The 22,283-nt window shown below is 52.9% G+C and overlaps 3 protein-coding genes across 18 annotated transcripts in view; 1 reads left to right on the top strand and 2 right to left on the bottom strand.

Moving 5' to 3' along the window:
- Nucleotides 1–37: 37 nt before the first annotated feature.
- Myl6 (myosin light chain 6) lies at nt 38–3,085 on the top strand. 4 transcript variants are annotated; one of them, XM_075954916.1, is made up of 7 exons: nt 38–135; nt 394–421; nt 1,242–1,385; nt 1,573–1,746; nt 1,837–1,914; nt 2,190–2,234; nt 2,914–3,085. In XM_075954916.1, exons 1-6 carry the CDS (start codon nt 133–135, stop codon nt 2,216–2,218), a joined length of 456 nt encoding a protein of 151 aa, XP_075811031.1. In that variant the 5' UTR covers nt 38–132; the 3' UTR covers nt 2,219–2,234; nt 2,914–3,085. The 4 variants fall into 4 exon arrangements, with proteins under 4 accessions (XP_075811031.1, XP_075811030.1, XP_075811029.1 ...); XM_075954915.1 differs by lacking the exon at nt 2,190–2,234 and having other exon boundaries at nt 51–135; XM_075954914.1 differs by lacking the exons at nt 38–135; nt 2,190–2,234.
- Nucleotides 3,086–3,741: 656 nt separating this feature from the next.
- Nucleotides 3,742–22,283, bottom strand: part of Smarcc2 (SWI/SNF related BAF chromatin remodeling complex subunit C2) — a 28,905-nt gene continuing 10,363 nt past the window's right edge. The window contains exons 12-30 of one of the 11 annotated variants that reach the window (XM_075954902.1): nt 19,697–19,756; nt 19,544–19,581; nt 19,171–19,301; nt 18,908–18,979; nt 14,285–14,398; nt 13,759–13,912; nt 13,007–13,099; nt 12,565–12,684; nt 12,421–12,483; nt 11,807–12,065; nt 11,407–11,568; nt 11,091–11,155; nt 10,343–10,478; nt 10,096–10,262; nt 9,435–9,569; nt 6,237–6,618; nt 5,907–5,990; nt 5,562–5,627; nt 3,742–5,027 (exon numbers count right to left, since the gene is read on the bottom strand). In XM_075954902.1, the coding sequence (XP_075811017.1) occupies nt 4,951–5,027; nt 5,562–5,627; nt 5,907–5,990; nt 6,237–6,618; nt 9,435–9,569; nt 10,096–10,262; nt 10,343–10,478; nt 11,091–11,155; nt 11,407–11,568; nt 11,807–12,065; nt 12,421–12,483; nt 12,565–12,684; nt 13,007–13,099; nt 13,759–13,912; nt 14,285–14,398; nt 18,908–18,979; nt 19,171–19,301; nt 19,544–19,581; nt 19,697–19,756 (2,378 nt within the window). In that variant the 3' untranslated portion in view covers nt 3,742–4,950. Of the gene's footprint in view, nt 5,028–5,561; nt 5,991–6,236; nt 6,619–9,434; nt 9,570–10,095; nt 10,263–10,342; nt 10,479–11,090; nt 11,156–11,406; nt 11,569–11,806; nt 12,066–12,420; nt 12,484–12,564; nt 12,685–13,006; nt 13,100–13,758; nt 13,913–14,284; nt 14,399–18,907; nt 18,980–19,170; nt 19,302–19,543; nt 19,582–19,696; nt 19,757–22,283 lie in introns of all 11 variants that reach the window. The other 10 variants (XM_075954903.1, XM_075954898.1, XM_075954899.1 and 7 more) reach the window with 10 other exon arrangements.
- LOC142839048 (uncharacterized) lies at nt 17,900–18,871 on the bottom strand. 3 transcript variants are annotated; one of them, XM_075954909.1, is made up of 2 exons: nt 18,136–18,871; nt 17,900–18,102 (listed from the first exon to the last, which is right to left on the bottom strand). In XM_075954909.1, exons 1-2 carry the CDS (start codon nt 18,771–18,773, stop codon nt 17,994–17,996), a joined length of 747 nt encoding a protein of 248 aa, XP_075811024.1. In that variant the 5' UTR covers nt 18,774–18,871; the 3' UTR covers nt 17,900–17,993. The 3 variants fall into 3 exon arrangements, with proteins under 3 accessions (XP_075811024.1, XP_075811026.1, XP_075811025.1); XM_075954911.1 differs by having other exon boundaries at nt 17,900–18,168; nt 18,235–18,871; XM_075954910.1 differs by having other exon boundaries at nt 17,900–18,300; nt 18,334–18,871.

The raw sequence follows: 22,283 nt of genomic DNA, 5'->3' as shown, positions 1-22,283 counted from the left end.
GCCCAGACTAGCATTCCTATTGGGTGAAGCTGCAGGTGACGTCGTACGCCATGGGACGTACTAAAGCTAGGGTTGGGTCGGGACTCGGAGCCATTACTGCCGGAAAAGGTCCTGCAGAGCTGAGCAGCCAAGATGGTGGGCCTCGGGTATCGGGAGATTAGGGGATTTGGGGCAAGGAGGGAGCCATGGGTCGGGGGAGAGAAGCCAGTGGATGTGGACAAAGGCAAGCCCAGGTCTTGGAAGGTTGTACGTGGGGGTCGGAAGGTCTAGGGCTCTGCCTCAGGAAGCGAGCCCTCACCTTGAAATAGGAGTCGGGGTTCAGTTTGTAAGGCCGGGATAGAAGCTTGCGGGGTTGGACTTGAGGTGCTGACCAGTGCCTTCTTCTCCGAGCAGTGTGACTTCACCGAGGACCAGACCGCAGGTAGGCAGCCTCTGGCCCCCAACGGAGGTCACCCTTACCCTAGGGGGACACCCTCCGCTGGCATCTACTCTCCGATCCCAGCTTGTCAGCTCTTCAGCATTCCCGGGAGATTGCCACATGGATTTCCTTCTCCTCCTCTCTGGATCCTCCATTTTCTTTTTTCATTCTTTCTTCCTTCCCCCTCCACTCTAGATCTGAGCCCCAAGCACTGGGCGAGTTTTAGGTGGTGTGGGTATGTCAAACAACTTGTTTGGTTACTGCCTGTTGTATGTCTGGTCTATTGATGGCTGTGTTCTGCCTCTTCTAATCTGCCACTTTTGCCTATCCCGTGATAACTCCCCCCCCCCGCCCCCAGCTTGGATTGCGAAGACTGTAGCAGTGCCTTGGTAATTGTGAAGATGGGTTCTGGGGAGTTTGCTAAGGATGTGACTTAACTTTCCCCCTGGAAGACCTCTGTAAGGGGAAGGGTGGGAAGTGGCTGGCTAGAATGACCCTAGATAGAGTCCCTAGCCGCTGCTACTTCCTTATATGGACAGGACCTAGCGGGGCGGCAACCAATTCCTAGGGAGTAGTGGAGAGCCTGCGTGCTGCGGGCTCGGGTGTGTAAACAAACAGGTGGATGCCTCCTTGTGCTAAGGGGAAGGTGGCTGTGTCTTTCTGGGGGACATTTGAGTTAGTAGAAATAGATCCCTATGGGCAGTCTTGGGTGTACAGGACAGGGGGTCCGGTTTCTCCAGCACGATTAAAGTTGAATTGGCAGCAGAGTTGTACAGTCCGGACTGGCTTCATTCCCAGGGCTGTTGTTCATTTGAATCCTCAGAGTTCAAGGAGGCTTTCCAGCTGTTTGACCGAACAGGTGATGGCAAGATCCTGTACAGCCAATGTGGGGACGTGATGAGGGCCCTGGGCCAGAACCCTACCAACGCCGAGGTGCTCAAGGTCCTGGGGAACCCCAAGAGCGATGGTGAGCTTCTCAAGAATTTAGTGCGCCAGTGGGTTTATGGTTGTTCGGCTAAAAGCACCCCTGTATCTTCATAGGCTCAGCCAGCCAGTCCTGCAGATTCTCCCTTCTCTGCCACACCCGTCAGTTCACTTGTGTTCCAAGAACACGAGTGGTTCTCTTGGCTGACACTTGTACCTCCTACATGCAGAGATGAATGTGAAGGTGCTGGACTTCGAGCACTTCCTGCCCATGCTGCAGACTGTGGCCAAGAACAAGGACCAGGGAACTTATGAGGACTATGTCGAAGGCCTTCGTGTGTTCGACAAGGAAGGGAATGGTACCGTCATGGGTGCTGAAATCCGGCATGTCCTCGTCACACTGGGTAAGGCTCTGTGACCTTGCTCTGGAGCTGGGCTGCCACCCTGATACACCTCACCTGTCACCCAGCTCTCAAATGACCCTTCCTCTGCAGGAGAGAAGATGACAGAGGAGGAAGTGGAGATGCTGGTGGCGGGTCATGAGGATAGCAACGGTTGTATCAACTATGAAGGTGAGTGTCCAGCTGTCAACTGGAGCCTTTGAGGAGGAAGTGGTTTTAGGGCACATTAAGGATGGCACCTGAGGTGTTTTCTCCCTAGATTTGGTTCCAGAAAGGAGCCAAGAGTCAAGGGGCAAGGTCCAGTCCAGCCTGGGAGGGGGCTCTGGGTACACAACGGCAACAGAAGGGTGGGCTATGAGTGGGAAGCAAACAGAACGTCTGTCCCCACTGCTGACCCCTTCACCCATGTCTGTGTCTTCACCATTAATGTCTCTTCCTTCCTGCAGCATTTGTGAGGCACATCCTGTCGGGGTGACGGGCCCATGGGGCGGGTACGGCTCCTCCCAGCCTCTCCTCTAGTGTCTCCCTGGTGTTTCCTTTCTTCCCAACTGTGCTCTCTAGCCCCCCGCCCATAGCTACTACCAACTGACTTCCTCCTGGCATGATTCTGCATGGAGCTGGCTTGGGAGGGGAGGGTTCCTCAGTAAGGAAAGCAGCTTGGGGGTGTGGTACCTCCTTACTTCTCTCCGGTCTCTGAGGTTGGACTTACTTGGTGCTGGTGTCAGGAAATTCTCACCAGCTTCTCGAAAAGGCTTGCCTTATGGTGGATCTTTGGCCCTGGAGCATGGAGAGTTGCAAAGGGGGGTGGGCTGCTTGCCCCGTTCTGCTGCTATAACAAAACGGTTCTCTCCATCCCTCTGCTGGACAGCTTGGAGGTACCTAACTCAAAACTGTCCTCTCCTGCCAGTGGCTGACAGTAGTTCTAGGTGTAGTTGAGAACTCTGCCTCTGCTGTGTTCTTGCTACTCAGCGTGGGGTGGGGGCTAACAGCTGCTGGGAGGGGAGCCAGGGACAGAGAGAACTGGTCACTCAAGGTGGCTCTTGGCAAACTAACCCCAGGGTTGGTTGCTGTGGCCATGTTCCTCATGCCACCTTCATGATCTGTGGTCTCCTGGCCCGTGGTGCACCCTCCCGAGCCCTTTCCTTGGCTTACTCCACCTCTCCCCCACAGAGCTTGTCCGGATGGTGCTGAACGGCTGAGGACATTTCCAGACCCCGAGCCTGTGCCTTGCCCAGTGTGGGATCTCCCTGTGGCCCCTCCTAGGCTCCCTTGTCACAGCACCTTGCCATCTGGTCTCTTCTGGATGTCTGTCTTCACCAAATAAAATTCTCTCTTTGCCCTATTTGGTTCCATTTCCTTTCCTGGTCAGGGTGAGGGAGGAAAGGGTGAGGCGGTACTGATGTCTGTTCTGAGACAAAGCTCTGGGCTGAGGGTGGGGTTTAGGAAAAACTGGATTAGGGCCTCATTAATGAAAGGCTCCCCTTTGGGGAATGAAGAAAGCCATAAATCCCTACAGCTAGCTGTGTGCTTGTGTGGGGGGATCCTTTTGCTCTATTCTGGGTCAAGTTATATTTCTTGGCCTTAGGGCTTCTTTGAAACAGGTCCCCACCCTCCTAGGTACTGACCGCCTTTGTGGGAAAGCCTGTGGGTATTCACTGGAGCTAAACTGCCGGGACATACTAGCACAGCTACAGCCTGTCTTGTGCTGTCTGCAGGGCTGGGGGCCAGTGACGACAGTGGGAGGTGAGTGCCTGCCTCCTCCCTAATAAGGGAAGGAATGTAGCCACTGTCTGAAAGGATTTAGATCCATTCTTCCAAGAGCTATTTCAGGGCAGGTGAACACGGCTGCTGCAGGTCCTAAATGCTGGGTTGCCTTTGGCCTTCTGTGGCAGGAGACTGACATCTGTGGGCCTGTGGTAAATGCCCAGTGAGGGACTCCAGGAAGGCTGCCCCCTCCCTAGCAGCCACAGGTAAGAGAACACAGGCATTCACAAGATGGAACTGAAAGCAAATTAATTTATATAAAAAAAATTAAAAAAAGAAAAAGAACAAAGAAAAGAAAATTTTACAGAAAACTTTGAACAGAGGAAAGGTGCCAAGATGCAGAGGAAAAGAAACACTGGGACAGGAGGAACAAAGGGCTGGCAGCAGGGACCAAGCATTGGTGTGGAGCCTGAGATCCTGTCTGCCTCACGAGGAGGGTGAGGAGAAGGAACCGGAGTGCAGAGGCACTGAAGTCCAGGGAGCAGGGCCATGCCACGCTGCCCCCAAATCTTTGTCCTCATTTGGGGAACTCCTAGCTATCAGTGAGGGTCTGTCAGGCTTGGTGGGAGAGGGCAGAATTAGCAGAGTGTCCCCACAGGTCTTAAGTGCTTTTCAAATTTTCAGGGTTTGCAAACTCCCCATCCTCTTAGAGCTCCCGCTTCAAGCCATCTAGGCTCTCACAGATACAACCAGAAAGAGCAGGAAGAACAGCCCCAACTGCGGCCCTTCCTTCCTCTATCGTCTACCATGGAATCCCCCCAAAATAATATCCCCACCAAATACACGTGCGCTGACATCAACTAAGCAGGTGACTTTTAAAAACAAACACAGCTGACATTCAGAGGGAAGGTCACTGCTGAGCTGTGGCCTAAAACAGCAGCGGGAGGGCTCAGCATGGTAAACTGGAATGGGTGAGGGAGCTGACTTAGTGCCAAGGGGCTCAGGGAGACAGGCTTGGTACCCTAGTCCATCCCCACAGCTCGCCCCCAAACCTTAATTCCCCTTAAAATCTGCCCTTCCCCCTCAAAAAAAGTTATTTTTTGTGGACTCCAATATGTCTTTTTAAAACCTCCCTTTTAAAGGGTTTTGTTTTCACGATATCCACTTCAAAAATACAGTAGTCTGAAGGGGGCACCCTCAGAAGTGGTTAGCAGAATCTCCTATAAACATCTTTCCCTGGCCCTTCCTTTGAGGGCTCCATTTCCACCCTAGCCTCTCTCCCAGGCATGAGGAACATCTTTTAGTCAGAAGTCCGTGGATAAGAACTGGATATAAAACTGCACACCTCTGATGGGCATGGTGGGGCGGTGAGGGGGCATGAGGAGCTTTCCTTACGTAGTGATGAACTCTCCAGGCTCAGAGAGGTCCCAGAAGTGGGGGAGGGCTGTTCCTGGAACTGTGACCTCCATGGGGAGTGAGGGGGAAAGATGGCTGGCTGGCTCCTCACTGTGGAGGCGGCACAGGGGTGACTGTGCCTGGGCTCGGAGCTGTGGGGTCTGGAGGCAGGGGGGTGCCGGGGTCTGCGGAGAAAAGGAAGATGAATGGGCTGGAGCAAGCAGAGGAAACGAACCAGCCCCAGGCTCCACACACAAACTGGGCATGGCATGCAGTGGGTGGGTAGATGGATGAGGTACCCACTCTGTTTAGCTTCTTTTCCCCAATACCCCTTTCCACCTGACACTGGGAAGACCCCAAACCATCTTCCTGCCCCCAAGGACTCTAGATGGGGCATCTGAATGTGGTGGGAACAAGCAAAGGAATGCCATCATCATGCGTATGGGCAGCTAGTGTCCAGGTTTACAACGGAGGTCCTCTGCGCACTGGACTCCTCCATGACCCACCAGTGAATGGCCCCAGCGTCATCCCAGAGGTGGCAGCTGCCAAATGGGGAAGTGGAGGACAGCCAGAGAGGCCCTTCCTCCTGTGTTCTAGTTTTACCAGAGTGCTGAGAACAGCTGTGGAAATTCTAGTATCTAACCCTTTACCCACCTGCCCTCCTTCCCACCATGTGGAACCCTCTCCCTCACCCTTCTCCCCTCCTGGCCCCTTCTCACCTGGCAGTGGGCTGGCACTGGGCAGGAGGTTGCCCTGAACAGCTGCCACAATGGCAGGGCTCTGGGCTGCGGCGGATCCGAGCCCCGGCCCGAGAGGCAAGGAAGATGGCATGGTGGTGGTCGCCGGCAGGTTAGGATGTAGAGGGTTCGCCATGGACACAGGCAGGTTAGGTGGGGGGATAGTGCCCGGGGCAAACGGGAGATGGTGGTGATGCCCATGCAGGTTAGGGGGAGGGGGAAGGTTAATACTAATGGAGTCAGCTAGACTACCAAATGGGATGATGGATGGAGCAGCAGGAGGAGGAGGAGGCGGCATGCCAAAAGGCAAACCCAAAGGAGCATTACCCGCCACGCCTGGGTGCCCGCTGCCTGGCACTGCCCCTGGCATCATTGAGGGAGGAGTTTGTTGGTTGGGGAACGGTGAGGGGCCTAGAAATAAACAGAACAAAGACATGAGAGGAGAAAAATCTTACACAGCAGCTCAAGCTTCCCTAGCCTGACACCAGAATAGAACTCCAGGTAAGTCTGGGAAGATATCCCTGCTGGTCTGTGGACATAATAACGGAGTCCACCTGTAGAAACTTATCGCCGGGCCCAGCAGGAATTCCCTTCAAAGGAACCAGAACATTTGCTTGGCTCTCTGCAGCCAACAAACACTGCAGGATGCATACTCACCGTGGGGTCCAGGGGGGGGTACCCCTGGTGGGACTGCCCCAGGCTGGGAGGCTCCAGCTGCTTGTGGCTGTTGTGGCCCTGCAGTTGACCCTGCTTGCCCGATCTGCTCAGAAGGGCCCAAGCTTCCAGGAGGGGCCCCACCGCCAGCAGGAGCAGGGGCCACAGCTGCTGGAGCCACAGCTAGACCGTGGGCCGTGGGAGGCCCAGCAGCCCCAGGCGGGGCTATGGGCTGGGAGCCTGGGGGCAGGGTTGGTGGCTGCTGCTGCTGCTGCTGGTGCATCTGCTGGAAGTGCTGCTGCCGGGCCCTCATCTCTGCGTACTTCAGCTGTTCCATGTGGAAGGCCTGCCGGTCGGCCAGGAGCTGCTGCCTCTGGTACTCCAGCTGCCAGTGCCAACAAAATACGGTCAGCAGGTCCAGATCCTTGGGCAGATGCCTCAGCCCCACTTTTTCTTTTGGAAGACCCTATTGCTCAGGCTGGTGTATCCCCAAGACTGACCCTTGGGCACACCCCAGTCCACAGACTCCCGGCCACCCATGCTGCTCCTCACTGCACGACTATCTTTTTTTTTGTTGTTTTGTTTTGTTTTTCAAGACAGGGTTTCTCTGTGGTTTTGGAGCCTGTCCTGGAACTAGCTCTTGTAGACCAGGCTGGTCTCGAACTCACAGAGATCCGCCTGCCTCTGCCTCCCGAGTGCTGGGATTAAAGGCGTGCGCCACCACCGCCCGGCTTGCACGACTATTTTCTGGTGTGGTTCCAGTTTGTTTCAGTCCCAAACTCTGAACTTGTTATTACTCTGATTTGAAAATGCTTCCAGTTCTTATGAATTCAAGTTCTCTTCTCCCTTCAAGACAGGCTAAAAACTTGACTATTCTAGTGAGCCATCCTACATGGGTTCACTGGCCTCTGAATTTTGTTTTTGTTCTGAATCTCCCAGATTTGTTTAGTTATTTATTTTTAGAATTGGGGTTTCTCTGTTATCCCTGGCTGTCTGGAACTCACTATGTAGACTAGGCTGGCCTCAAACTCACAGAGTTCTTTGCCTCCTGAGTGCTGGGGTTAAAGGTGAAGATTTTAAAGTTACTCTTAACGATGTGTATGGACATGCATCTGTGTGGGTGTCTGAGAAAGTCCTCCAGGGGCAGACATGGGTCTGTTCCCAACGGCTCAGCCAGTCTACCCCTTAGAAAATCTTCTAATATGAATTTTCTGGGTAGTTTAAGTATTGTTAACTGTTTCTGATACCTCCTATTAAATATCTGATGTCTCCAGGGTCCTCATCTTCTACTTCTTTATAAGTCCTCAAAGAAACTGACTTGATACTTGTCTGTCCCATCTATTGTCCAAATTTACATCCCTAGTATCTTATCACCTCTTAAATCCGTTCACTCACCCAACTTTAGGAAACTCTAGTAGAGAGGAAAGCAGTCTCCAGACTAGAGATGCTGCAGCAGCCAGAACCCAGCCGCAGCCCACCTGCCCCACTCTCCTCAGCCTCACACCCGAGCCCACCTGCCCCACTCTCCTCACACCCGAGCCCACCTGCCCCACTCTCCTCACACCCGAGCCCACCTGCCCCACTCTCCTCACACCCGAGCCCACCTGCCCCACTCTCCTCAGCCTCACACCCGAGCCCACCTGCCCCACTCTCCTCAGCCTCACACCCGAGCCCACCTGCCCCACTCTCCTCAGCCTCACACCCGAGCCCACCTGCCCCACTCTCCTCACACCCGAGCCCACCTGCCCCACTCTCCTCAGCCTCACACCCGAGCCCACCTGCCCCACTCTCCTCACACCCGAGCCCACCTGCCCCACTCTCCTCAGCCTCACACCCGAGCCCACCTGCCCCACTCTCCTCAGCCTCACACCCGAGCCCACCTGCCCCACTCTCCTCACACCCGAGCCCACCTGCCCCACTCTCCTCACACCCGAGCCCACCTGCCCCACTCTCCTCACACCCGAGCCCACCTGCCCCACTCTCCTCACACCCGAGCCCACCTGCCCCACTCTCCTCACACCCGAGCCCACCTGCCCCACTCTCCTCAGCCTCACACCCGAGCCCACCTGCCCCACTCTCCTCAGCCTCACACCCGAGCCCACCTGCCCCACTCTCCTCAGCCTCACACCCGAGCCCACCTGCCCCACTCTCCTCAGCCTCACACCCGAGCCCACCTGCCCCACTCTCCTCACACCCGAGCCCACCTGCCCCACTCTCCTCACACCCGAGCCCACCTGCCCCACTCTCCTCAGCCTCACACCCGAGCCCACCTGCCCCACTCTCCTCAGCCTCACACCCGAGCCCACCTGCCCCACTCTCCTCAGCCTCACACCCGAGCCCACCTGCCCCACTCTCCTCACACCCGAGCCCACCTGCCCCACTCTCCTCACACCCGAGCCCACCTGCCCCACTCTCCTCAGCCTCACACCCGAGCCCACCTGCCCCACTCTCCTCAGCCTCACACCTGAGCCCACCTGCCCCACTCTCCTCACACCTGAGCCCACCTGCCCCACTCTCCTCACACCTGAGCCCACCTGCCCCACTCTCCTCACACCCGAGCCCACCTGCCCCACTCTCCTCACACCTGAGCCCACCTGCCCCACTCTCCTCAGCCTCACACCCGAGCCCACCTGCCCCACTCTCCTCACACCCGAGCCCACCTGCCCCACTCTCCTCAGCCTCACACCCGAGCCCACCTGCCCCACTCTCCTCAGCCTCACACCTGAGCCCACCTGCCCCACTCTCCTCACACCTGAGCCCACCTGCCCCACTCTCCTCAGCCTCACACCCGAGCCCACCTGCCCCACTCTCCTCATACCTGAGCCCACCTGCCCCACTCTCCTCACACCTGAGCCCACCTGCCCCACTCTCCTCACACCTGAGCCCACCTGCCCCACTCTCCTCAGCCTCACACCCGAGCCCACCTGCCCCACTCTCCTCACACCCCTGAGCCCACCTGCCCCACTCTCCTCACACCTGAGCCCACCTGCCCCACTCTCCTCAGCCTCACACCCGAGCCCACCTGCCCCACTCTCCTCACACCCGAGCCCACCTGCCTCACTCTCCTCACACCTGAGCCCACCTGCCTCACTCTCCTCACACCTGAGCCCACCCGCCCCACTCTCCTCAGCCTCACACCCCTGAGCCCAGGCTTCTGGCAGGGCTCCAGGTTCCTGCTGACTCCTGACTGGAGCTACTCACTGCTTCTCGCTCCCGGTCCATTATTGTCTCTAGCTCCTCAAAATGGCGGAGTTTAATCTCTAGTTTCTTCATCTGGGTCTCCACCAGCAGGGCCACCAAAGACTTGATCTTCCTCTCCTCCACCGCAGCCAAATGCTAGGTAAGGAATGTGACGGGGTCAGCCAGAGGACTCAGCTGCAGACACTCCAGGGGGAGAGGGAAGGGCAGAGGCTGGCAGGTTTAAGAAGGAAGGAGCTGTGACCACAACTCAGAACACTATAACTATATTTTTTTTTGTTTTTTTGTTTTTTTTTGTTTTTCGAGACAGGGTTTCTCTGTGGTTTTGGAGCCTGTCCTGGAACTAGCTCTGTAGACCAGGCTGGTCTCGAACTCACAGAGATCCGCCTGCCTCTGCCTCCCAAGTGCTGGGATTAAAGGCGTGCGCCACCACCGCCCGGCAACTATATTTTTTTAAATATAAAAAGCACGTAGAAAAAGAATAGCAAGAAATAAGACAGGTAAAAGAAATCAAAGGGCTAGAAACAGCCAACATAAGAGATTTAAAAGGTTAAAAGAGATGACTAACTCATTTAGGATAAAAATTCAAGGGAAGAGGCCGGCCCTAAGGAGTGAGAAGGGAAGGTCTAGGTGAAGTGGGCAGCTTCTCTGAGGAGACCCTCACCTTGGCCTTCACTGCGGCAGCGGCCAGGGCAGCGGCAGCAGCTGTGGAGAGGTTCCCCTCACCAATGTCTCGCTCCACCTTCGTTCTCCTCTCCCCCTCTGACTCCACCGCCTCCTTCAGCACTTCCTCCTGTCCTTCTTTCGGCTCCTTGTCTTTCTCAGGATCAGCTGTGGCAGGAGGAAGGCTGACTCAGCCTTCTGAGTGCACATCCCGCTCCTGCCCACACACACCGTGCTGGGTGGCTCACCTGCCGGGTCCCCGTCGCTCTTCTCGGACTCCTTCTCACTGTCCCCTTCTTTCCCTTTCTCCTCATCCTTCTTGGGAGCCTCACTGGCTTCCTCCTTCGCTTCTTCCTCTGCAATACCTGCTCCTTCCCGTGGTTCCTGCAGTTCCAGAAGAAGAAAGGAAGACACTGGAGAATGCAGTTCTCACAGGCCCCGGGCTGTAACTGACTCTGACTTACTGCTCCTCTGTGTGCATGTGTAGTGTGTGCTGCATGGACATGTAAGGGTGTGTAAACCTATGTGTGAACATGCCGAGGTCAGAGCAGGACAGGGGTATCTCACTGCCTTAAAGACAGGTCCACCTTCCGATGGTCCCACAATGGTGTATCAGGAATGTAAAACGATGCCAAACTTGGTTTTTTGGTTTTTTTTTTTTGTTTTTTTTGTTTTTTCAAGATAGGGTTTCTTTGTGTAATAGTTCTGGCTGTCCTCGAACTTGCTTTGTAGAACAGGCTGGCCTTGAACTCACTGAGATCCACCTGACTCTGCCTTCTGAGTGCTGGATTAAAGGTGTGTGGTACCATGCCCGGCCAATGCCAAAGTTTACAAAGGTGCCAGGGATACTAATTCATATTTGTAGAACAAGCACTCTTAGCACTAACCGTCTCAGCCCCACACAACCCCTCCCTCCAGGAGACGGCCCTTCCACTGGATCCCTTATCCCACAGGCTGTACCCAGCCTCATCCAGACGCAAGTCTCTCCCTCCGTACCTTCGGCTCCTTCTTCTCATCTGCCGCCTGGCCCTCTGCCCGGGCCTCATCAGTCCCACTTTCCTCTGGACCCATGGAGAAAGGAGAGAAAGGAGAGATGTCTGTAAGTCCCATCTACGTGACAAGTTCTCAGCAGACAGAGCCTCAAGGACAGGACCAGAAGGAGCCACAGTCCCTAGAGTGACTTCACGAGGACAATAAACTCGCGGACTCTCTCCCATTTGTGCTGTGACGGGCAGACCACACGGGATGGCACAGGGCAGCCGGCTGGAGCAGGCTCTTGGTGATGGGGAGAGATCTAAAAGCCAGTGCTCACCAATGCGCTCGGGCTCGTCAGAGGTGGTTCCCGCAATGCCACTGCTTTCGAGACCAAAGGCAGGATCTGCCTTGCCTGTGACCTTGGCTGCTTCTTCCACTTTCCGCACATGGGCTTCCACCAAGGCTGTGGGCACCTCTTCCTTCATTTTGGAGAACTCTTCTGTAAGACCCAGAGGGGGAGAGGCTGGGACGAAGCAGGAGGCCCGTTCTGGTCATCCCTGTGAACGCTTTCTTACAAGCCCATCTTCCTCTAAGAGCAACATGGAGTTTAGACAGGTGCCTGACCTAAGGCAGCAACAGACAAGGCCAGCAGGGCAGCCAGACTTGAGAAGGTTTCACTCTGAGTGTCTAACCCTGCAAAACAAACCAAGAGGGCCGGCCCCCACACCCCAAATTACCTAAGGCTGACTTCGCAGCAGCAGAGGCGACACGGGGGTCGACGACAGAGGCCAGGAAGGCAACAGTGCTCATAACAGGGTTGCCCGACTGACTGAAGGGGATGGGCTGGTAGGCCAGAGGGCCTAGGGAGGCCTCCGAGTCCTCCAGGTATGGGTCTTCAATGGGAAGGCGAAGAAAATGCAAGATGCACTCGTCCTGCGTGCGGCTCCCCACATGTTCAGACACTTTGTTCCAGTCATCCTTGTACATTTCCAGAGCCTGGAGGAGTGGTGGAGACACAACTCCGCTTACTCAGCCACTTCCCTCCAAGGTCAGCTCCCCCCATCCTAAGGGCATCTGGCTTCAAAGCTCTTCGTGTTCTGGTATTTCTGTACTCGGCTGGATCCAAGGGGGATCTCCAAGTAGCACTAAGAAAGGATATGGGATGATAAAAAGGCCCAAATTCCTGACCTGGAGCTGTTCCTGGGACAAATGTGACCAGCACAGAGAGGGGAGCAGCCGGGCCTGGTGCTGCACTCACACCAGAATGCACGAGAGCTCCCTACTCAGGGGCAGCTAGCACCCCAGACACTTTGTCCTCACAGCAGAGCTCTCCTTGCCTTGCCCCAATTACCTCCAGGAGCAGCAGCGTCTCCTGTTCTGTCCACTCCCGAGTGGCACTGGCTGCAGCTTTACTCTGCAGAGAAACAGGTGCGTCAGTCAGAGTCAAACTGCATGGAGCCAAGGCTCTCAAGCCCAGGCCGACTGCACCTCATACCTTGGAGGCGACATTCTTCTTTGTATACATGTCTGTGCGCAGTCCAAAGTTCTGCATGTCCGTGGGTTTCTCTTTGCCTTTGTCAGGAAAGTTGAGCATTTGTTGGGAAGCAGAGCTCTGCTATTTATGGAAGGGGAGACGAGGAGCACATGAGTATAAGTGGTCACAGGAGGCAGAGAGAGAGAAAGAGAAAGACAGACAGAGACAGAGAGACAGAGAGAGAGAGAGAGAGAGAGAGAGAGACGGAGAGAGAGAGAGACGGAGAGAGAGAGAGAGACAGAGAGAAGGAGCTTCTTCCCCAAAGCCAGGGGTGCCCTGGCAGGACTTCCTCCCTTCCTGCTGCAGCTCCTCTGCCCTCTGCTCTCTTGCCTCTTCTTTCCAGGCAGGGGCCCCCCAGTGAAGGGGCAAATAAATAGCCCAGCGGGGTCTGCACCCCACCTACCAGCTCTGGCTTGCCCTTAGCCGTCTCTGGCACCAGGTCATCCAGCTCTTTGCCCTTCCGCCCAGCCTTGGTATCAGCATCAACCTGGCGGCCCTGGGGGACAGAGCTCGGCGTCATGGAAGCTGGGCAGAAAGTGGGCAGGTCAAGGCCTTGGAGGCCTAGAGGTGCACTGGGCAGCCACAGCTCTGGGAACACTCATGCCACTGTCCCATGCTGCCTCCAAGATTAATCAGACATGTAGTTGGCATGATAGACATTTGTAGTCACATGTATCTACAGATGCTCTAAGGAGCTGGACGGCAGATTCTAATCCTAGATTCAGTATCTTGTATGAGCCACGCAATGTTTTCTTCTCTGTCTAATAATGTATGGAATGGAAATGGAAGAAAACAAGGTGACAATAATTATGAGGCAAAAATGAAAAAATATGGGAAACATGACAAAGGGTAAAAACTTCATACGAGTTATGGCAAGCCATGTCTGTATCTGTTCTATCTCCTGCGTTAGCCTGTCTGTTCCCTGGGATAAGGAGCAACTTCTCTCCCTCAGCAAGTGTCAGGGCTAACAGAAGGATGAAACACAAGGGCTGACCCCTGTGGCCCCTTTCTAACCCATTGCTCAAGAAGAAGCCCTACAGCACCCCTGACTCAGTACTCTCAAACATACACAAATAAAAAGTGAACAGAAAAAGAAAAGTCCAAAGAAGTCCTGTCTTACCCACCCACCCTTGTCCCCAGTGCCCCTCACCCTACCTGTGGGGTCTTGGGCTGAAGAGGAACCAGCCCTGATGGTGTGTCCGCCAAGACATGGAAGTGAGACGTGGGTGGAGGCCCCATTGGGGTTGGTCGGCTCTCAGCATCTACCTGGTAGTTAATAAGACCCCATTGTTCCAGGAAGGCATGGACCCTGTGAGAGAAAGGAAGGGTGGGCCATATGGGACAGCCAGAAAGGAGGAAGACTAGTGCCATCACCTACTCGTCACTGACAGTGACACCCAGGTACACATCTCCAGCCTGGACTTCTCTCCATGACCACGTCCTAGTGACCATCTCCTCCTAGACGGCTGGTAAAGTCCATCCAACTGCCTTTCAGCTAAGGACACGGCCCTCTGTCCAATTTTACATCACATTTCCGATCCCCTAAGTAGTTATGTATGGCAGGGGCTTTCTCTAGGTGTGTTCTCCTGCTTATTCCCTATTTTCCTGAAAGCATCTGTAGCTCCGCCAAGACACACACAGCCGTCCTCTCAAACTCACTCTCCACGGAAGCAAGACCCACCTCATGATAGCGCAGACATCACCTGCCAAGTTCCGCCGACAGGCAGTGGATGTTAGATACTCCTGGGGATTCAGTCGGTAAGTGTCAATCATGAAGTTTCGATACGCCAGGTAGCTTACAAGAGTCAGAGAGACGAATAAGAGGAAGAAAATTAGTGTTTGTTGAGGCCCAAGGGGAGGAAAAGCGAGAAAAGTGCTACCGACCCCTTTTGTGTGACAAAGAGAGAGAAGCCAGGGCTACCTAACTCCACGGAGACGGCAAACCAGGTTCAGGAAAAATGTCTGTTTCCCAAGACACTAAAAAAGTCCTTGCCCACGCATCTAGCCAATCAGCCTGATGCTGGAGAAGGACCTTAAAGACTGCTTTTTTCATTTTTTTTTTCTGGTTTTGAGACAGGGTTTCTCTGTATATCCCTGCCTATCCTGAAACTCCATGGGTAGTTCCAGGCTGACCTCAAACACAGAGATCTGTCTGCCTCTGCCTCCCAAGTACTGGGGTTAAAGGTGTGCGCCACCACCGCCAAGCTGTTGATTTACTTTGTTATGTGTATGGGTATTTTGCCTACATGTATATCCGTGTACTACATGCATGCCTGGTGCCCAAGTACGCCAAAAGGAGTTGTTGGTTCCCCAGGAATTGGAGTTGTCAACAGATGTGCGCCATCACATAGGTGCTGGGACTCAAACCCAGGTCCTCTGCAAGAGCGGTCAGCCCTTCATCGCTGAGCCATCTTTCCAGCCTTTACGGGTTGCTTTTGTTTTGGCTCTTAAACTTTTTACTTATAATTTTTTAAATTTATCATTTTCTGACACAGTCTTGTGTAGTACAGGCTAGCCTTGTGTAGACCGTCATGTGTAGTACAGGCTAGCCTTGTGTAGACCGTCTTGTGTAGTACAGGCTAGCCTTGTGTAGACCGTCATGTGCCTCTGCCTCCCAATGGCTAGGATTACAAATGTGTAACACTGTACTTTTTAAAGTTAGTTTTTACATATGCTGGTTTTCTCCATTATTTACGCTTATGTATTCTTTACCTGTATGCACTCGCAGTCCACAGAGCACCTGTGGAGGTGAGATGGCAGCTTTCATGAGCTGGTTCTCTCCCGCCAGCACGGGGGACCCAGGGACCAATCGCAGATCAGACTCAAAACTGCTAAGCCTTCTCACTCCCTCTCTCTCTTCTGTTTTTTTAAAACTCCATTATTTCTTCACACACTTCACACATTTGTATTTGCAGTGTGTGTGCATGAGTACCATGTGGATCCCACCAGGCCAGCTAGCTCTTTCTCTTGTCACTTTTTTAATCAATTGTGTGTATTTGTGTATGCTCCAAGGCACAAGTATGGAGGTCAGAGGACAGCCTATGGGAGTCCACTCTCTCCTGCCATATGGATTCTAGGGACCCACACAGCTCATCAGCTTGGTGGCAGGCACCCTTACCCACTGAGCCATCTCACAGGCCCTTTTTGTTTCTTTTTGCTTTAAAAAAAAAAAAAGATTTATTTTATTTTAGGGGCCAGAGACAGGGCTCAGAGGTTAAGAGCTCCTTCTTGCAGAGGACCTGGCTCAGTTCCCAGCACCCACATGGAGGCTCACAACACATGTAACTCCAATCCTAGAGGATCTGATGCCCTCTTCTGACCCCAAAGGTACCTTGCACATACACAGAGAATGTACAGAATACATGTATGCATGCATGCATAAATATATTTAAAAATATCGAGGCTCACTTTACTGTTAATTATCTGTGGGGTATGCGCATTGCATGCAGGATCTGAGTTGTAAGTAGTTGAGAGCCGCTTGACGTGGGTGCTGGGAACCAAACTGGTCCTCTGCAAGAGCCAGTGCACACTCACAACCACGGATTATCTCCACACAACACTTCTTGTTTTTGTTTTTTGTTTTGTTTTTTGTTTTGAGACACAGTCTCACTATATAGCACTGGCTGCCTTAGAACTCGCTCTGTAGACCAGGCTGGCCTTGAGCTCACAGAGGTCCGTCTGCCTCTGCCTCCTGAGTGCTGGGATTAAAGATGTGTGCCACCATGTCTGGCTTTTTTTTCCCTCTTGAGACAAGATTTCACTTTGTAGTTCAGGTTAGTCTGGAACTTGCTTTGTAGCCTAGACTGGCCTAGAACTTATGATCTTGCCTCAGTCACCCAAACGTTGGGATGTAATTTATATTTGAAGTTAGAAAGATTTAAAGCCAGATGCCAGTCTTATCATGATAATGATGTCAAGTTATCCCTAACGTAAGACACCCCTGGTGTGACATGGGATGTCCGTGGGGAGCTACCTGTGTCTAACATATTGTAGCCCAAAAATGGCAGCTTCTGGGCTAGGGCTATGCAGATCCCAGCACGGGCGCGGACCACTCATGGCGGCCTCCAGTTCCAGCTCCAACAGATCCAGCACCCTCTTCTGGCCTCTGTGGGTCTGCACCCACATACACATACACACAGACAGTAACTTAACAAATAAAATAAATCTTGCCAGGCAGTGGTGGCGCACGCCTTTAATCCCAGCACTCGGGAGGCAGAGACAGGTGGATCTCTTGTGAGTTCTAGGCCAGCCTGGTCTACAGAGTGAATTGTAGGACAGTTAGGGCTACACAGAGAAACCCTGCCTTGAAGAAGAAAAAATACAAAGCCAAAAAAAAAACCCACCCCACTCTTAATATTAAAAAGGTAGCTGTTATAAAGTATAAAATCAGACTCTGAGCCAAACTACAGGTCAGACCCTGGTTTCACATCTTACTAGCTGTGTGAGCTCACTCAGGTGACACTGTCACCTGCTCCTCCTGCCAGCATTCTAGTGTGTAAGCTAGACACAGTGGTCACCAGCCTCCTGAGACTAGTCAGTGCTGGGGCCGCTCTCGGGGACGTCAGCAGTTCCCACTCGCCGTTCCTGAAAGCAGGTGTGATAACGGGACCATGTCATCTGGTAACCAACTCCCTGTCCTTCTGACGAACCCCGCCCTCCTCAAGAGGGAGAACAGACGCCCCGACCCCGACCCCAACACACACAGAGGGAGGCTGAGCAGCAGCAGGCACAGAGGGAACATCCCAGTCCCAGTCTCAGCCGTCCTGTCAAGTCTCACAGTCAGGTGTCTTAGAAGAGCCAGAGGGATGCATAAGAGTTTACAGCCAGCTCAAGGAGGGAGTGTGTCCCACATGGCACACAGCAGTGATCAATTCAACACCAACACCTCACCCTGGCCCTGGCTGGCATCAGATGTGTGGACGAGATTGACTCACAGAGGTCTGCAGACAGCGCTAGGACACAGCTCCTGTGCACATCAGGCCCGGGTTCTGCTTTGGAGCCACATCCCCGCCCTGGACCTTACATACTACTCTTTCAGAATGCACTCTCTGGTATTTCTTAGAACTGGACCTTCCCTTTAGTTCCTTCTCATTTTCTTTTTTCTTCTCTTTGAAAAAGTCTAGCTAGGAAGCCCACATTGGCCTCAAATTTGAGTTCTTGTTTCAGCCACCCTCCCACGTGCTAGGACCACAGACAGACGTGAGCCACCAGGGCTGGCCTTATCTTGTTTTCTTACCAGGATTTCAACCTAGTCCTAGTCATTTACATTTAATTAAAGTTGCTGCACACACTAAGGTCATGTACATTACAAAGAACAATTGTGACTGGAACTCTCTGAAGCCCACAGAAGGGCACACCTCCTCACACCTGAAGTCCACAGAAGAGCAGACCTACTCACACCTGAAGTCCACAGAAGGGCACACCTCCTCACACCTGAAGCCCACAGAAGGGCACACCTCCTCACACCTGAAGCCCACAGAAGGGCACACCTCCTCACACCTGAAGACCACAGAAGGGCACACCTCCTCACACCTGAAGCCCACAGAAGGGCACACCTCCTCACACCTGAAGACCACAGAAGGGCACACCTCCTCACACCTGAAGACCACAGAAGGGCACACCTCCTCACACCTGAAGCCCACAGAAGGGCACACCTCCTCACACCTGAAGCCCACAGAAGGGCACACCTCCTCACACCTGAAGACCACAGAAGGGCACACCTGCTCACACCTGAAGCCCACAGAAGGGCACACCTCCTCACACCTGAAGCCCACAGAAGGGCACACCTCCTCACACCTGAAGCCCACAGAAGGGCACACCTCCTCACACCTGAAGCCCACAGAAGGGCACACCTCCTCACACCTGAAGCCCACAGAAGGGCACACCTCCTCACACCTGAAGCCCACAGAAGGGCACACCTCCTCACACCTGAAGCCCACAGAAGGGCACACCTCGTCACACCTGAAGTCCACAGAAGGGCACACCTCCTCACACCTGAAGTCCACAGAAGGGCACACCTCCTCACACCTGAAGTCCACAGAAGGGCACACCTGCTCACACCTGACGTCCACAGAAGGGCACACCTGCTCACACCTGACGTCCACAGAAGGGCACAGCTCCTCACACCTGAAGCCCACAGAAGGGCACACCTCCTCACACCTGAAGACCATGCTTTAAGGCTCAGGCTGCAGCTGCCTCTGTCATGTGTACGTACGCCTGACAGAGAGCCTGCCTGGATGTTGCTAAATCTGGAAGGGTGAAAGCAGAAAGGACACCAAAAGACAGCCATGAGCTGAAATCTTACATCTCTGGAGTCTTGGACTTGTTCTTGCCGTTGAAGAACTCAGGGAGAGCCCTCCGCTCAATGGCGTGAACACTGCAGGAGAAATCACAATGGGTCAGGAGAGGGATTTAGGGGTGGAAGAGGAGCCCTAAAGGGAGTGTGGTCACGAAGCAGCCCTAAACTGTAGAGAGGCCAGAAACTCCTCAAGTGCTGGAGGGTCTCTGGAAGGCAGTGCAACATCAGCCTCACTGAGGCCGAAGGACTGACGGACGGGTTGGCCGTACCTATTGTAGTCAAACCAGGCGGCGTAGCTGGGGATGATGATGTGATGGGTCTGCTCGGTCACGTTGTCCTCGTGCAGGTCTGGATTCTTGGTCTGCTCCCCCTTGTTGCCCGTACTGCTCTCGTCCTCATCCTGTGATACGGAGGCTGCTGGACACACAGCATTCCCACTCCCCGCCTAGCACCCCTCCGGTTCCTACACCCAGGAGCAGGGACACTAAGAGAGGTGGTGAGAACGAGCACATGGGCCCTGGGGCTGTGAGCGGCTGCAGCACTGAGCAACAGCTAGAGGACTCTACGGTGGGAAAAGCCCAGGCAGAAGGAACTACAGTCACAATCACAGAGAGAGGTAGAGCCCCTCTAAACTGGCTCCACCTTGCCCGTGGTCTCCATGCTTTCATCCTCCTGTTCATCTGAAACGGAAAGAAGGCGAGATGTAAGGCTAGAGCCTCCTACTGAAAGCCAGAAGGCTAGGGAGGTGAGCTGAGCTCTCCCTGCCGGGCACTGCCCGCCTTAAGGCTGTCTTACCCAGGTCAGTCATGGTGCCTCCTTTAACTGGAGCTGACTCCGAGTCCTTCTTAGTGTTGACTGCCAGGAGAGAAGAGCCACTGTATTAGACACGCTGGCCAGAACCAAGCCCTCAGTTCTCGACTGTTAATAGTTTTACATGTCTTGCTTTCTCAGAACACTCTGAAACAGACTTGTTAATTCACTGCCCTTACTGAACCAACGATCTCATGTAGCTTCTTTATCTACGTGTGTGTGAACTCTTGACTGCCTGCCTCAACATCCTGAGGGCCATCTTTGACTGCTTCTCTACATAATCTTTTATTATGAATTTGAACTAGATCATTCCATAGATAAGTAGTTAGATGCCATCCCTTGATGGCCTGGAACTGACCTAGAGCCTCATGCATGTACGCAAGTACTCCACCAGGGTTACAGCTTCAGCCCAAGCCTCTTGTGTTTGTTCTTTTTAAGAGTGTCTCATGTACTCGAGGTTCCAACTCTCCAGCCCCGAGTGCTGGGGTACAGCCGGCATCACCACCACGCCCAGGTCCCCAGCACTCTTCCTTTTTTCCCTTTTTCTCCCCAACTTTTTAATTTTGGTTTTGGCTTTGTGAAACAGTCTTATGCTGGAGAGATGGCTCTGCAGTTAAGAGCACTGGTTGCTTTTACAGAGTTCCTGAGTTCAGTTCCCAGCACTCACATGGTGGCTCACAACCATCTGTAATTGTAGTCCCATGGAATCTGATGCCCTCTTCTGGAGTGCAGAGGTACATGTACACACCCATATACATAAAATAAATCTAAATAAATCTTTTTTTTTTTTTTAAGAAACACAGACTCAAGTAGCTCAGGTAGGTTTTGAATTCACTATGTGGCTAAGACTGGCTTTGAACTCCTGATCAACTTGCCTGCCAAGCGCAGGATTACAGTTACACAGTTATGACTTTGCTGCTTCTTTAGAGACAGGTTGGCTTTAGGAGTCATTCCCAGCCCAGAAGGCTTAGCACTACTTATCCCCTCCTGCCTCAGTCCTGCAAGTGATTGGGATTATAAGCCTATGCTATGCCACCAGGCTTAGTTGAATGGTTAGAGTGTAATTTATTATTATTATTATTATTTTGGTTTTTTCAAGACAGAGTTTCACTGTGTAGCCCTGGCTGTCCTGGAATTCACTGTAGACCAGGCTGGCCTTGAACTCATAGAGATCCACCTGCCTCTGCCTCCCAAGTGTTGGGATTTAAAACTATCTGCCACTAAGCCTGACTTAAATATTTAAACAAGGTTTTTAAAAAACTGCAGTACGGGGACAGAATGCAGGACTCTGTACCCCCCAGGCAGGTGCTCCACAATAAGCTGCACCCCAACCTAATCTTTGTTTGTTTGTTTTTGTTTTTTTCAAGGCAGGGTTTCTCTGTAGCTTTGGAGCCTGTCCTGGAACTCTTGTAGGTCAGGCTGGCCTCAAACTCACAGAAACCGGCCTGCCTCTGCCTCCTAGTACTGGGATTAAAGGCGTGCACCACCACTGGCCCGGCTCCCAACCTAATCTTAAACATCTTAAAGCAAAAGATAATTCTCCTCATTAATTCATACACAAACACTCTGGGCATGCAGCTCTGCGTATCTCAGCCTGGACTGCATTTCTGGAGGCTCTGAGGTTGCGAATGGGACAGAGACTGTAAGCCAGTACTGGAGTCAACAGTCTCTATATGGGACCCTCATACAGCGCGGCAGCTAACACCTCCGACATACAGAAGAAATGCAGGGTTTCTCTTTAGTTATTCCTGCTGCCCTTTACGTTTTTCTTTTTTAAAAAATATTTGCTTTATAGCTATATGCGTACATGTGCGTGTATGTGAACACATGTAACACATGCATGTGACCATGTGTAACATGTGTATGTGAGCATGTATGTATGTGAACACATGTAACGTGTGTGACCATGTGTAACATGCGTGTGTGTGACCATGTGTAACATGTGTATGTGTGAGCATGTATGTATGTGAACACATGTAACGTGTGTGACCACGTGTAACATGCGTGTGTGCGACCATGTGTAACATGTGTACATGTGTGCACATGTGTAAAGGTGCTCCAGGAAGCCAGAAGAGAGCACTGGGTTCCCTGGAGAGTTTTTATTTAATGTAACCCATCTATGTGGGTGCTGGGAACTCCCGGTCCTCTAAGAGCAGCATGTACTCTTAATTGCCGAGCCATTTTTTAGCCCCAATGTTTTTCTTTTTAAAAAATTCAAATTTTTTAAATACCTTAGTCTAGAGTTCTTTAAAAGGCATGGGGGGGGACCACAAAACAGACACTGTGAGGAGAAGAGGGAGGAAAAACTGCACTGGGATGTGAAATAGATAAATTTGCTAAAGGAATAAAAAAAAAGATAGGCCAGGTGGTGGTAGCGCAAGCCTTTAAACCCAGCACTTGGGAGACAGAGGCAGGCGGATATCTGTGAGTTCGAGGCCAGCCTGGTCTACAAAGTGAGCTCCAGGACAGTAAGGGCTACACAAAGAAACCCTGTCTTGAAAAACAAAAACAAAAGTAAGTCACTTTTGAGATGTATTTTATGTGTACGAGTGCTTTTGCTAGAATGTGCTCC

The sequence above is a fragment of the Microtus pennsylvanicus genome, chromosome 20, assembly GCF_037038515.1.
Source record: "Microtus pennsylvanicus isolate mMicPen1 chromosome 20, mMicPen1.hap1, whole genome shotgun sequence".
In the NCBI taxonomy this organism is placed as follows: Eukaryota; Metazoa; Chordata; class Mammalia; order Rodentia; family Cricetidae; genus Microtus; species Microtus pennsylvanicus.
This window is presented reverse-complemented; position numbering and strand designations above follow the sequence as displayed.